Below are 15,771 nucleotides of genomic sequence, written 5' to 3' on the forward strand. Positions count from 1 at the left end.
TGAGTCTTATCTGTGATGCTGTCGAGATGCACGGCCCCCGAGCTGCTTCATTGCCAACAAATGGCCGATTGATTTGGGGACATGAGGGATACTTTAGTGTCGACACCAAAGGGGACTTAATGCTAAAATACAACTGGAAAAGATGGACTCTCCGTTCCCGGGAGGTTAGAGAAATATCACTGTAAATCATCCATCCCTGCAGGATTACTGCAGTAGAATTGAAAATAAAGCAGAATAAGGTCACTATAAACTCATGTTTGAGTAAGAGAGACACAAGGAAGTCCCTACAAGTATTTGTGTGGTCGATGTTAGTCCTATATGGATCTCAAAGGAAGTGGGCGTATATCAGAGAGTGGAATACAGACTGTATAGCTACACAGGACATGTAGTCATACTAAAAACCAGCTGTACTCCCTTCATTTTACACACCACAAAGGGGACACACTTCCTCTTATCCTTCACAGGAAAACTCTTTTCAAAGTGATGTATGGTCAGCCTTTTCCTGGTGGGGTAGTCAACCCTGCGCTCACGTTGTGAAATGAGTTTCGCTGACCCGGCCACCCCCAGGGGTTCGTTGAAGAGAGGCCCCGACTGATTCAACTCGAGGGTTATGTTACACCACCCCTGCCATGTCAGATAAGCATGTGAGGTTAATAAAAAATGGAGGTTGTATATCACTGTCAAATTGAGGAAAAACAAGCCGTTGGCACTCGTTTCTAGATGGCAGAGGAACAATCAATGCAAAGTGAGTAACTGGTGGATTCTTTGACTGAACTGGGGCATGGGACGCCCCAGGGGGAAACAGGAAATGACAAGCATAACATTTCACTTAGGTGGTCAATGCCAACGTGGCTGAACGGTGCCCATACAATAAGTAGTTCCATGACCACCATGCAGCAATGGAGGTTTATATGACTTATACAAGACTTCTGCTGGGAGCAAATTCACTTATAAAAACTTAGAATATCAGATTTTGCTGGCACGTGTAGCCTAATGGTTAAGACTCACATCACGTAACACCCCCTGCTCCATGTCTCCTGTCTCCCTCCACACTGACAGTTGAATAAAAGAAACTTAGTTTTTTTTAAGGGTTTTCACACAAACAAAATAACGTCCAGTATTTACAAAGGGAAAAAAAAAGCATTTATTCGGCAACACTCTCCCTGCAGAGAGACAGAAGCATATTCACAGTAGTATAGGAAGTAAAAGAAAAAAGGAGGACATGTTACAAAGAATGGTTCAGGCAGTGGTAGAAACATCTGGTTTTTACTGTAGCACTTGATCAAACAACAGTTCAGAGGTTGGCACCCTCATCACAGCTTCAGTCACACAGACAGAAGGGTAAGTTGGGTTTCCTGGTAAATGCACATATGCTCAGGTAACACACACACACACACACACACACACTGTACATCCATAAACATGGTTTAGTTTTTTTTTTGTCATTTTTCTTGGCACAAATTGTTCTAAAATCTCCACTTTGACACCATTGTGCATGAAGCCCACTTCTTAGGTAATGGCAATGTAGTGCATATTATTTGAAAGACCCAGGACTTTAAAAAAAAGGAAGGACATCAGTATTGTTCAGATTCATAAGCAGCTACTGATTTGAACGACATCGTGGAACAGAAGCGCGACGGCCTCCTGGATTGTCAACACCTTTCTCACAGCGCAGAAGCAGCAGAGACACCGAACTTCAACTCTAACCCGAAACAGGAAGTAGTCTGCAGCGTGAGAAGGGTGGAAAAAGGCCAGAATGCATGAACATGGCAGAGCACCATGAAGAAAACCAGAACCACTCTCACCTCTCAGTCACTGCTCAGCATACTCATGACAATATTACAGTCTTGCTTTCATGTAACACACGGTAAAGTGTCCATCAGACATTTCAGGGTTTTCTGTGATTAATTAATCTAAGATTTCACTTTGCAGCAATAATTCTGAAGAACTGCAAAGCTTCTTGTGACTGGTGTGTGGTCGTCACGTAAGGCCTGTTAATGGAATAAAAGAAAAACTTTTTGGCAACAAATATTCAGATTGCACTATGTTTCTTCTGTGGTTAAAAAAACAAAAACAACTATTCATTGAGATAAGATGAAAAAAGCAGCCTCAAAAAGGAAAACATTTGAGTTTCCACAGCCATTCCAAGCACACGCTGAAGTCTGGGCAGATGAATATATGAGGCTGACATCTTCAACAGACAGGTCACTGTCATCATGAATGATTACAAATATGACAGACACCAGCATTAGAGTTCTAAACTGATAATCATAGACTCAAGGGGTCCACACTAAGACTGAAAATATGCAGGTTAAGATCAAGAGAAACTAAGAGCACTGTTTTTGACAAAGACTCAACGATTCTGGTGTAAAACACGCTGAACCAAAGTCGAAGGCAGGATAATCGCTGAGTTGAACAGTGGAGCAGCAGAGTTAGTGTCAGTGGCAGTTTGGTCACTGGCTTCACCGTGAGCCATCAAGCACTGCAGTCACAGTCACGACAGTGGTTATCTTCCAATGAAACAGCGAAAATATAGTGGTTGAGACTGTTCTAGACACTTAACTATAAACGGCTACTTAAAAAAAGATTACATTTCTTTTGAATGACAATCGCAAGGACGCTCTGCTTTGTTCCCAACTCCGCAGTTGTATTGTGGGGTTGTGTGTTAATGTCCATGAAGGGTTCAAAGTAAACAGCATCGCTCTTTGAAACTCTTCTTGTTCTTCTTGTTCTTTCCTTTTCCATTTTTGTGTTTGTTTTCCGCCATTTTCTTGCCTCGTACTTCACGCATCAGGTCAAAGAATACCTGGAAAAAGAAAAGAAAAGAAGAAATCAGTTAAGGGGTTAAAAAGTTAAATAGCAAATAACGTAAATACAGTCCTGAATATGAAAATAGTAAGTGAGTGTATAAATGCACCTTGTCGACGTTGGCTCTGGTTTTGGCTGATGTCTCGACATACTGGACTCCCCACTCCTCAGATTTCCCTCGGGCCTCATCCACGGACACCTGCCGGCGCTCCTCCAGGTCCGACTTGTTCCCCACCACCAGGAGAGGGATCTTGTCCTCTTCCGCCTTCACCCGCAAGATCTGCTCCCTGCAGGAACACAGCAGATTGTGTGTTTATGGTACTTTCACTACTTGTCATGATGTAAATAAGCGAGTGATGTTTAAGTGTTGTTTACAGGTAGGACTGTTGTAAGTTCATGAACGAATGTGATCCGTGAGTGGTCCACTGCCTCAAGTTAATCAACATTTTGGAGCTGTACATGATTCTACAGTGCCGCTGACTAAAATTTGCATTTGAGCTTCAGTATTTTGTTCATGCTGAAGATGAAGAGAAGCTGTCTAAATCCTCTCAAAACCTTCCTGCCATAACTGATCCACTCACAACACACACAAACGCACACACTCACACACTAGAGAATAACATTAAAGCAGGCGCTGTGGTGCAGGTTCTCCTTAACAATCTTCTTACCTGGATTTGCATTATTAATTTAGGACTTGGTGCTGGCAGAGAGATCAGCGGCAAGAAAATAAATAAATGAATTAAAGCGACATACCAACATTTTGCTGGCTGTTTGGGGCCTTTGCCTACTTTGAATCCATTCTCCAACAATCAGAATCACAACTGTTGGATAGGTAATTACGGTCCAGCACCAGCATAGTCATCTAAAACTAGTTATCATCTATTCAAAGTTCATGGAGTGAAGCTTAGATTTGCACACTTTCATCTGTACCTGAATTCGGCAGTGGCGGTGAAAGACTCCTGCTCTGTGATGGAGAAGACCAGTAGGAAGCCCTCCCCGCTGCGAAAGTAGTTGTCCCTGATAGCAGCGTAGTCCTCCTGGCCTGCTGTGTCCAGAATGTCAATCTGGACCTCCTCCCCATCCAGAACAACCTTCTTTCTGTAGCTGTCCGCCTTGGTGGGCTCATAGTCCTCCACAAACTGGGAGAGAGAAGATTTATTTCCTTTTTGAAGCTTACAAAAGCTGTTAAAAGATGCATTTACATACATAAAGCAAGTGAAACATGAGCAGGTAATGCATGCAGCTGATGGAGACGACGACAATGGTTGAAATGGACCTGTAACTGAGCCAATGGAGATCAGACTGATGCTGATTAGGGTTAGGTATCGTTTGGGCTTTTTGTTGATACCAAATATATATAAGTGAATGACTCTTTACTAAACAAAACAATAATTTAACACTAAATAACAAAATACTCCAAACTCAACATCAATTGTCTCCCATTGCCAGGGCCAGGGACGCTGCTGGCTGATGTGTTGATGATGGTCACATAAACATGGAGCATCACTCTGCTTTCAAATGCATCCATTCACCGGATGCTTAATAAACTCTGTCGTGTTTCTTCCTTTTACACGAAATTGCTGCATGACGCGGTGTCTGAATCATATCGCCTAAAATAAAAGCCACACTTTAGAGCATTTACCTTTAGGCATTGTGTTGTCGTGTCAACCCGAGTTTGAGGCAGCTACCGGCTAACTGTAGGCTAATTTTAGGGGCTGCCAGAGCAATGTGAGTTAAATGGAATATTAACTAAGCATGTGTGCTAATGTTTGTTGCCTCTAAGCAGGGCAACTATTTCCGTGCATGGCTCAGGCACCGAAATCCGCATTGTGATTCGGTCTGGAAGGTCCTGGCAGTGTTGCATGTCTGAACCCTAGTCTACTGCTGATATGACAAACTATGACCATATCCTCACTAGTGTAGAGTCAGAGAATCAGTGGCCAAGCAAGAAAGGGCAACAGACAGCAGCATTTCAAATTGAAGGCTCCTTGCAATTGCTTCACATTAAAAGCCTTCCGTTGCTGAGCCACTGAAAGGAGGGCATTAAATCTGAGAAAGTGCTGAGTGATTTAACCACCAACCACTTATTTAGCCAGTAATTGATACTTAGATTAGATAAACAATAAAAAAAGAGAACTGGCTAGACAAAGAGTTGCAGGTGATACATGCTTACTGTTGAAACCGCTTGCTTTCTATCTGCTGTGGTCACCATTAGGTCACAGCAGTGTCTAGTGTTTAAAGTGCTGTGTTAACTCACCTCATCATACATGAACTGCAGGGTGAGGGCCGACTTCCCCACACCTCCACTGCCCACCATTATCACCTTGTGCAGTGCCAGGGAGCTCTGGTTTTTACTTTTACTGGTCGTCATCGCTGGATCCTTCACATGCACACACACTCACACACACAAACACACACACCCCCACTCATACACTTCTCTGAACCCGAGCGCTCTCTGACACGACCTGTGAACAAGAGTGGAAACATAGCATTGCCTTCAGTAAATACACCCCATACATAGAGAACAGAAGTGTGCGGACGAGTGCAGGAACAGATGGTAGTTGTTACTTAACAGCTTTCACTGTGACAGTAACTCCCTGTGCCAAGGCTCTAGGCTTTGCTCCAACAAATCTCGAATCCTCACCCCCCACCCCCCCCAACCCTCCCATTAAAGTGCCAAATTGCCTACTCATGAATCCTAGATCTTTATAAAGTTCGCCATCAAAAGGTCATTGCAGCTGATCAGTAGTAATGAAGCTGTCATTCTCCACTGCAAGACGGCATCATGTGCTAAACACCTTCCACAGAAGATAGACGTCACTGGTCATCCATCTGCTCCACGATGGCCCTGCCCTCAGAAGGTGAACACGTAGTCTATTGCTTCTGCCTGAGGCCACAATATGTTCTACCTGTCGGACAGAACTTCCAACAGAGCACAAACTGACAGTCGATGACTGTATGCCATGTCTTCACTTGCACAGCCTGTGGACAGACAGGACATTATTGTATCACTAATGTCTTGTATGCACAGGGTTCATTAGAAGACATGAATATATTGTAAATAAGTTTGCAAGTGCTATTTTGTTCATTATGTCTTTGACCAGAGAGGACAACCCCTCCATTAGATTACTGCGAGTCAGGGAGGCATGACATGTTGGTCATTTTCTCAGTTGGACAATAGCTGGCAAAGCAATGCAGACTATTTATAGTGGTATCTACGGACATTACCATAAAAATGATTGGATATTGGTAAAAGCTTCAATTCAGAGCATCACTAGTTTGACCGTAATGGTACACTGCATTAAAACGATCATTAAAACGGCCAGTGATGGCCGTTTTAATGGTGGTTTAATCCTTCAGATGTTTATGGATGTACATCTGGGAGATCAACTGAACAGCCAATATCCTGTGTTCTTGTAAGTCAAAACCCACCACTTCCTGTGGACTCACATACTGGCACAATTCTGACAGTTCGTTTTAAGCATGAACACGCAGTTGATATCTTAATTCTATCTTTGGCAATCCAAAGGTCAACAATTAGCAACTACTGCAACCCCACACTGGTATAATGAGAGAGACTAATAGAGCTAGAGCTGTAACACACTTGGTATCTTGGGGCCTTTTTTCTTTGCTTTCTTAACCCCTCCGTTAAAGATGCAAGAGCAGCATCTTCCTCTGGTGCAATCTACAATAACAAATATAACCCTAGATTTTTAATAACCAACTTAACCATCATCTGTGTTGACAAGATCAGTGGTCTCAACTCACATTTCAACATTGGACTTTATTACTTTTAATGAATTACCCTCCCTGTTCTGCTGTCTTGAGTTCAACCTCATTTATACACACATGAACTCCTGGACATAGTCTCTTCTATGCCCTCATGATCCTGGTCTGCTGATAATATTCCTACTAAATTCCTTGAACAGGTTCTACCAGTTATTTCCCTCTATCAATCAATCTTTCTTCTCTGGCTGCATACCTGATTAGTTCAAGATAGGCAGTGTCGTCCCTCTCCTCAGAAAACATTCCCCAGATACCACCACTAATTATGAGTCTTCCTCTGTACCTCTCGTATGAAGGATCCCTCAAGGGTCGGTCCATGGCCCTATGTTGTTTTTATGCTTCCACTAGACCATTTGACTAACTCTTGCAGTGGTGTCTCATATAATTGCTATGATGATGACATACAACTTAACTTCTCTGTTAAACCAGACCACCTCATTAACTTTACCACCCTTCATGACTGTCTAGCTTCTGAGACTAATTTGATGTCTCAAAAATGCCTCATCTCGATTCTGAAAAGACAGAGGTCCTTGTCCCTGATCGCTTCATTAAGGAGTTCGGTTCCTATGAAGGCCCCCGGTCACTATCAAGACCAGCTCTAAAAAAACCTGTGTTCTTTTTCAACCAGCATTTGATATTTGAACCTCATATTACCATACTCATTCAGAGTTGTTCCTTTCAACTGAGAAATATTGCAAGAATCAAACCTGTACTATCTGCCAAAAACTATCTGTTCCTCGTTCATATTTAAAATACAAAGGGTGATAATGCTTTTGCGGTTGTTGCTCGGAAACTTTGTTACAAAGTTCCTCTTTCCATCAGATCTGCCTTTTTATAACACTTCACATTGCCCTTTAGTTTTATTTTGGTTGCATTCTTAATTCATGTGTATGTGTATGTATGGATGTATGCTCAATTGTATGTAGTTATGCTTGTGGATGTCTGTTTGTATGTAGTCCTGTATTTTAAATGTGTATTTTAACCCAATATGTGAAGCACCTTTTAGTGCTATAAAAATAAATTAATAAAATGTTATTCTCTCCCCACATCATTTTATCTCTATCTGTGGAAAGATTCTGTCTCCTCCTCTGTGGATGTCAGACTAATGGGAACAATGAGGTGATTCATATCATTATTCATTATCTGCTCCTCCCTAACAGTAAACACTTCATCTCAGCTTACACAGTGAGGTTCACCAGACCTGAATGAGGAGAGAAAGCCTTGGCTCTGAGAAGCACATGAAAGCAGCAAAAAAAAGCACTGACATTTCAATTGTGTTGTTCCATATAAGAGTTGCAAAGTGTCATAATAGAAAAAAAATGATTTCTACATGCGCAGTTGTGCATGTGATTATCTGCTGCAACGTTTCCTTGCATTGTCCAAAGAAGAACATGTCATTTGTATCAAATGAACCTTGTACCTCAGTAAGCAGAAGCTATAGTGTGATGATTATGAGGGCTGCTCCCTCTGAAGGGGAAGTAAAGTCTGACCTGTGCTCTTCCTGTCTTTGTTATCAGTAACCAGGCCAGTGAAAGGGTTTATGGAAAGGATCGACCCCCACCCCCACCCCCACACACACTAACAGAGACAGCAACAACACCAAACTCAGCACTTACTCATAGAGGTCACCACTTAAATTATTCATTTCTAACCCACTTTCTTGTGTACATGTACAGTACAAACAGATTTTAATGCTATGAATAAAGCAATCATAGTTAATTCACTAATGACAAAAAAATGCTTAGCACAAGGGAAGTGCTTTGTGCAGACTTTCCAAAGGAAGTTCAGATATTTTGGCGGTTCCCTGCCATATTTCCACCAATTGCAGGTCAACAAAAGTTGTGCTCAGGGTTAAAATAGAGGGCACCGGCTAGAAAGAAATGAATATTTAGGCCTGACCCAGATAGTGAACTGCAGTCTGCTAGGTAGAGGTCTGTTTTAGGGGACGTTGGGTTATGGAGAGGAGGGGCTCCGGCCTAACAGACCACTCTGGTTGCTAAGCTCCTGAAATATAGATGACACCAGTGCAGTGTGGGTTACAGGGATTCATTAAGATTCCCTTCGGAGAAGGGGCCAGTTGTTCCCTCCCTGCACATCTTAACACTTTGGCAGGGATGCGAAAAGGTTTGCCAAGACTGACACCGATACTAATAAAAGATTACAGCACACAAATCAAGCCATAGAACCAATGTTGATGCTACCAGACATTGTAGATAGATTTCCTTAAATCTTTAAAAAAATGTACATCACCAGGTATGCTTTGATTGATTAGGAGCATCAGCAAAGTCAGCTGTATAGTTATGCTGAGGTTTAATGTCATGTACTGAGATGCCTTGATTCCACTGAGGGAAGTGGAATAAGTGAATTAAGGTGCATGTTGAAATTCAAAATCTCTGAGCCACAGTTGAGCTCCATGACTCTCCCTCTCTCTCTGCATTCCAGAGGGCACATGGGTGAGGGGATTTCCTCTCCTCGTCTAATGGAGAAAACAGGGGCTTTCTCAGGCCCAATAGCGAGCCTCCAAATTCCAAGGATGTGAGCAGGAGATTAGCTCACTGTTATTATGCCTCTCATCATCTGCACTGGTCAACTGAGTCAACCAAAACACTCTGAGGTGGCTCAGTGGCTCAGTGGCTCTGTGGTTTAACTTCAACACTGTGATGTAGCAGTGATGCTTCATGAATAATATCCTACAGATGATACAGGATGTGGTGTCATTTCAGGAAAGAAACTTTACAATGAAATTCCTCTCAAACCCACTTGCACAACTTGTTGTACGTCAACATTTTTTCATTCTTAAACCACTAACCCCTGGTATCCTTCCTTGGTCATCCTGATGCCAGGGAAGGCCAAGCTCCCACACAAATGCCCCACCTCAGAACTCTTGCTGTGTCCCTTCCAGTTTCTACCAATGCAAGACTGAAACAGTTTTTCTACTGTTGCAAATGTGAAGGGAGAGCTTCTGGACAGCTGCCTGTCTACCTAGTCATAATTACAGCTCGCTGTGACCAAAACAATATATTCCAGATGAGTCACCACAGTCAGGAGGAACGTATGTGCAAGAATGGGTCCTTTGTAACGCACAACAATTGGGATTTGTTTACCACCGTGCAACTGTCAATTTAACAGCAAATAACAGCAGAGGCATTCGCGTAAACATTTTCAGTCAAAACACAGCAGTTATCATGGTCACTGCCAGAGAAGCTGAGAAATTATCTAGCCTAACTAGACAGTATACTGCGGCAGCAAGGAAGACACTTTCAAAAAGCATCCCACAGTGCATACTAACAAGTCTTGGCCGGCGGAGTGCACAGAGGAGCCTTTGACGAAACTGGGCAGCTAAGTCCTTAGTGTGCTACAATCCTTCCTACTTCAGCGACCCTGAGTGAGCTGGTTTTTTCAAAGTACATCTCTATTCTTAACCTTTTTTTTCTCCTTTCTTATTCATGTGGAAATAATCTTCGAGGTGCAAATGTACACGGTCTTCACTGATCCCCTTAGTTTCAGAACAATGATTTTCACAGAACATAATGTTGTGATACCGTGTATAGACAGTTCACACATTATTACACAATTACACTGGGATGCCAAAGCTTTTGGCCTGAAAAACACACAACATATCTCTTCTAACCTCCCTGCAGCTGGGGCGATGTCATCCAAACATTCACATCTTTCCCATTACCTAAGCATTCCACTGCACTGATCCGGGGCGGGAGGAATGAAGAGTTCAGCTCTCAGTTTGCATCCATGGACAAATCTATTCGTTCCTGCTGAGTAGCTCCCTACTGCCCACTTATCTCCAACTTGCTATATTTTTTTTTTGCCTGGCAGGAAACAACAGGCTCAGTTACATACCACCTACGACCATGCTAGGGGCCTGTGGTGCCATCATGGTTGGAAACTGGCGGAGCTGTAAACCATGAAAATACCAAAGATAAGTCTATCTAACATCCCCTGATATCCGTCTCAACTCCCAGCTCGGACGTATTCACTGGGACTCGGTGCCTATAAACCTCGCTCCTCGGCGCGCTAGCATTTTTTGAAAAGCATGGACAGACAAAGCCCTTCTGCAATGCAATATTTACATCCTGGGACAACAGAGCATACTGTAGCCAACAGCTTTGACACAGCAGACATAATAAGAGTGCAGGGGTAGTAAAATGTGAAATCCTCCCTTCTTTGTCACGGGCTTCAACATATGGTAAATGGGCCCACACGAATACATTTATGGGCTGAGACAAACCTCTCATTGCGTGTGTTTGTGAAAGGGTGTCCTTGTCTGAAGGAGCACAGCAAACATTCAGAGTGCAGGTGCAGATGAGAGGGATTTCACATGTCCATACACAATCTCGGTCTGCAGCCCTCAGGATACTAGCAAGATAAAGTCATGTTAGCATGCTGTTGACATTGCCGGATGAGTAATGACAAGCTGATTCACCATTTTATACATGTAGGTTACTGCTCATCATTTTCAAGCCTTGCTAATCTTGAACTACCTCCGAGGCACCACTATGGAAATTAACTTGTAATTGGTCTGTATACATGTTGTGCTCTTCTAGTCTTGTAGACGACTCAAAGTACTTTACGGTACAGTTTTGCCATTCACACACACATTCATTCATTCATTCATTCATTCATTCAGTGTCTTGCCCAAGGGCACTTCAACACATGGAATGGAGGAGCCAGGGATCTAACCACCAACCTTGCGGTTATCTCGACCTCCTGAGCCACAGCAACCCTGTTTCCGAGTTGTTCAAACTCTAATCATGTTAGAAACAGGCACTTCATGACATTTCTGAAACACGTATTTAAAAGGAAGTCCAGTGATTCGAGTAATAAAAATCTCTCAACCACGATATTTGTATTCATCATTTACATATTTAGAGCATTTCAGTTTGACATCTACTATGTTGCTGTGCTAGCTGTTGGTCTATGGGCGACCTGCTTTACAGGAATATTAGATAGCAATGATCCTATTAGCTTAGCTACCACAAAGGTATTACAGCTGGACTTTTGAATCTTTGGTCACTGCATTATTACATAATATATTGTACATCACATGAACATAATACAGTCAAGCTGATTATAGCATTGACTTGCTACATACTATTTTTCTCCCTGTGAATAATCGTTATATTATAAACACGTAGGAGAAAAGATAAGCAGTCTGAGTATATGAATAAATATAGTTTTTTTTTAAACTATATTTTATAAGAAGACAAACATACCCTTCAAAGTTAGCCTCCTAACCCACAGGCCCGTGCTTACTGGATGCCAGCAGTGGGTAGAGGGGAATTGATGCATCTAAAGAAGTTATCATAGTGTTCTGTAAATTAATATTTGCACACCTTGTTCCTCTTCCTGAAAGAAACAGGATGCACTGTTTTTTATTACTTTCATAACCACTGTATGTGCCAGTGCATCAAATTACCTGCCTCGGGGGAAGACGAAAATCTGTCCACATTTTAAGTAATTGATTCTCTGGAGGGGAGTATGTAATTTTCCTATTCACAGATCTTGAAAAAGAGTTGGGAATTAACATTATTAATGTAATTGCAGTTATAAAATCATTGTGCCGAACTTTTAAATATCAAAAGACAATAGGGGTTCTCTACGTTTTAAGATTAATATTTTTCTTGGATTTCTTTTTTTTAACCTTTTTATGCATACCAAACAAACACAAAAGGAAAAATATAATAATTCTCCTATATGTACCTGTCAAACAAATACTGTCAAATGGTTGTCGGGATCTGCAAATATCTGCTGGATGAACAAAAACACTTTCTACAGTACAAAACGACAACAAGTGTATTCTGCACTCCGCACAGAGGCCACACTTATTAGAATTCCTCTTGCCTGTTCATAATAGTGATTACCTGAGACAGTCGCGCAAAATATATAACCCTCCCGTCATCCCTCCTGACAGACAGCAGACAATTGATGGTGGCCTGGTATGCACTTATCTACATCACCATCCCCTACAGATTATCACTCACTTTATAAGTCCAGTAAAAAAAAGGCCTTGCACCGGTCTGTCTGCCCTTGCCCTCCACTTTCACTGCCAACATCATTAGCAGATGGTTTTCTGACTCCAGTGCCGTTACACACCGAGAGCCCAGGTCATTAGGGAACCTCATCAGAAAATGAAAAACTGATCATAAAAGCAGACGGAGCTCTTTGACATGGGCCAGTTAGATTCTGTCCAAAACAAAAGGAAATTAAGTTATGCAGAAAATGTTTTCCATATCCTGATAAGCTGAAGTAATAGCCGGGAACGGGGCTTAGCATTATGAAAATCATTCAAGTGAAGACGAGGTTGGAGCAGAGGAATAAACATCCTGAGCGTCTTCAGAGTGAAGGAGGAGGAATGCAGGGCCAGTTGAGCCTCACTGTCAAAACATCTCTCCCCCTCCGACTCCACGGCTTGCTTACTATCGGTCTACAACTATGCAAAAACTGCACTTTGACAGGCTCACACTAAATCCTGCTGTGTTGTTCTTTGCTGTAAGAAAGTTACAATGTGGCCAAAGTTGGTTCAAGTCAATCGAGGCACTGACCTATTGTATTAGACTGGATTTCACTGCAGAGTTTTTACCTCCGGTGTTGTTTCAGGCTTTTTCCTGAAAACTAAGAGAGAAATAATGATATGGTGCCGTGGGGAAAACACTGAATACTTGGATGGTGTAGTTATAGAAAACCCCTCAACAATAGCTCCGAAACAAAACCATCTGCATCAGCTTTTAAAAACCTCAAGCAAGACTGTCAAACAATTCCTGAAGTTACTTCCCTGAAAATGTTGTGATTTTGCTGGAATCAGCATTTGGCACAACAGTTTCATTGCAGTTTAACACGGGGCTGACAACATGTTAATGGCTGACTTGATCCTAGCTCACAAAACACATATAAACTTGCACTTAACAATGAACTTAAGCTGGGGATACACATGCCAAGTTTATTACTCTAAAATGTAGGAAGCCTCACACACACACATACCAGCTATATTCAATAATCTTGGTTTTTAAAGAAGTTCTGAAAGAATAATGGCAATACTTCATAAATGATTTCCTTGTGGCATATTTCATATAACTTGTGTCTCAGTACTGTGAAATCTGCCACCTACAAACAAGCCTTGGTGATGACAATATTGCCTGAGGGATGAAACCTTTAGCCCCATGTGAATTCCAGCCCGACAGAGAAAAGATCATATAACAGTAAGTATTTTTTTAGGATGTTTAATCTGGGCCTTTTTTCACCTTTAAGACACATGAAGCTAAATGATGAATTACATGTGTGACGTTCTCCTACATGAAAAGTAGAGAGGGTTGGTAATTTGTTTCTGGAACACTTTTTATCTTATTTGTTGAAATCTTCCCAACTAATGATAGAGATCAATCTGCCCGTGCTCTCACTGCACATGACCGGAGGCTTCAGCCAGAGTGGCATACACAGCTCAAGCAGAGATGATAGCCAGAAGTTAGCGAGAGCGAATCACGGAAAAATCGGTCTCAGCTTTTCCAGGATTGCCAACCCTAGCTTTAATGAGACGGACCACTATCCTTCACCTCCTTTATCTATCTTCAAACAAGAACTGGGGTGATAAGAAGTCAAAAGTTTACACCAATCAGCAAACTGGACCAATCGGTAAACACAGAATGTCCATCAGCCTGCACCCTCACAGCACAATGTATACATGTCAACATCACTCACAGATAGTTGACTTTGTTGCCAAAACATTTACATCTCTATACTATTTTGACCTTTCTGTGAAACTCTCAGGACACTTCCTGTTCAGGCGTGGTATTAACATCTGTCCCGAGCGATGTGATCAAAATTGGACAGCGTTAAGTACGTGTGTGTTCACACAGATGTTTTACATACGTGTCAGATGACATCGTGTGTGTCTAAATGAATGAGAAAGAGAGAAAGAGAGTGACTGGAGACTATGAAGAAAAACAAAGACCACTTTAAGAAAAGTACAAGTCCGTATGTGGTGATCAGAGTTTATATTGTGGAGGTGGCCACAAACAAACCAACGTACACAAATATGTTTGATTTGTTGTTAAACTTTTGGGTGAGAGGACATCATCTGACAGGGAGATATTTTCTTATGTGGCCCAGGATGCATTTGCGTTCACACAGCGATGTCCTGTCCTGATCACTCAGGACGGATGTAAATACAGTAACAGATCTAACTTCACGACTTATTTCTGTGGATTAGACATATAAAAAGGACATATATTACATGACTACCAGCATTGTCCTACATCAGAATAACCGCCCGAGAAAGCAAAACTATTACTGGTGTGTACACTGTTATTATGTTGACAGTTAGAATTACAGCTGAAGAAGCCAGGAGCCAGTTTGGGTGTGTCATCTCAGGAGGGAACAATACACAATCCTCCACACATACACACACACACACACACGCACACACCACAGCCCATTTGAAGTATTAATCAGGAGTAACGTGGGTTTGAATTGAACCCAGTGTCTCAGCTGTCAGACACACACACAGGGGGGTTAGTGTCATCTGTGTGTCGCTGGACAACAACAGCAGCGGCCCATCGCCACAGCAGCTCATCAACACTGTGTAGATGAGCTACACACCGTTATATGTAGAATCAAAGACAACACACACACATGCAAACACATCCCCTCCACGTCCCCTTCGCCCGGGGCCGTGTGGTCAAGGGGGTGGGAGCAGAAGTTAGCAGCCAGTCGACCGGGTGTCTGCGGGCTGACCCTCACGACAGATGACCACTTAGCATGACGGCTAATGTTGACGCTAACGCTGTGGCCGTTGGAACATGAGCAGAATTAAGCAAAACAACCGAAAACACAAACCCACTGAATGACCAAGTGTTGCACCCATTTTTATATCCTGAGCCCCCTCACTCTCCTCCTGTGTCCGTGGGGTCAGGTGAAGGGTTTTTTAAATCCATCGCTCCCTGAAAAAGGCCACGTCAACACACACACACACACACACACCCACACACACGCATGTTTCTCTGCGGGGACATATATGTTCGTGGAGTCCTTACCTCAGTAGCTCGCGTGTCTCTGGGTGGATGTTATCTGGACAACTGCATTAATAGAGGATGTGGAGACATCGGCTTCCCTGATACAACCCGCTCCTGCAACAAAAGCCCCACCTTCCGGATGTGAGAGGCCACACAT

The 15,771-nt window shown here is 42.5% G+C and overlaps 1 protein-coding gene across 2 annotated transcripts; it reads right to left on the reverse strand.

Annotated features, from left to right (window-relative positions):
• Positions 1-1,120: 1,120 nt before the first annotated feature.
• On the reverse strand, positions 1,121-15,771 carry ralba (v-ral simian leukemia viral oncogene homolog Ba (ras related)). 2 transcript variants are annotated; one of them, XM_035174501.2, is made up of 5 exons: positions 15,636-15,771; positions 5,066-5,273; positions 3,739-3,947; positions 2,918-3,095; positions 1,121-2,806 (listed from the first exon to the last, which is right to left on the reverse strand). In XM_035174501.2, the coding sequence occupies exons 2-5, from the start codon at positions 5,177-5,179 to the stop codon at positions 2,684-2,686; spliced, it is 624 nt and encodes a 207-aa protein (XP_035030392.1). In that variant the 5' UTR covers positions 5,180-5,273; positions 15,636-15,771; the 3' UTR covers positions 1,121-2,683. The 2 variants fall into 2 exon arrangements, with proteins under 2 accessions (XP_035030392.1, XP_035030394.1); XM_035174503.2 differs by lacking the exon at positions 15,636-15,771 and adding an exon at positions 11,823-11,956.

This window comes from Hippoglossus stenolepis, chromosome 13 (genome assembly GCF_022539355.2).
Source record: "Hippoglossus stenolepis isolate QCI-W04-F060 chromosome 13, HSTE1.2, whole genome shotgun sequence".
Lineage (NCBI taxonomy): Eukaryota > Metazoa > Chordata > Actinopteri > Pleuronectiformes > Pleuronectidae > Hippoglossus > Hippoglossus stenolepis.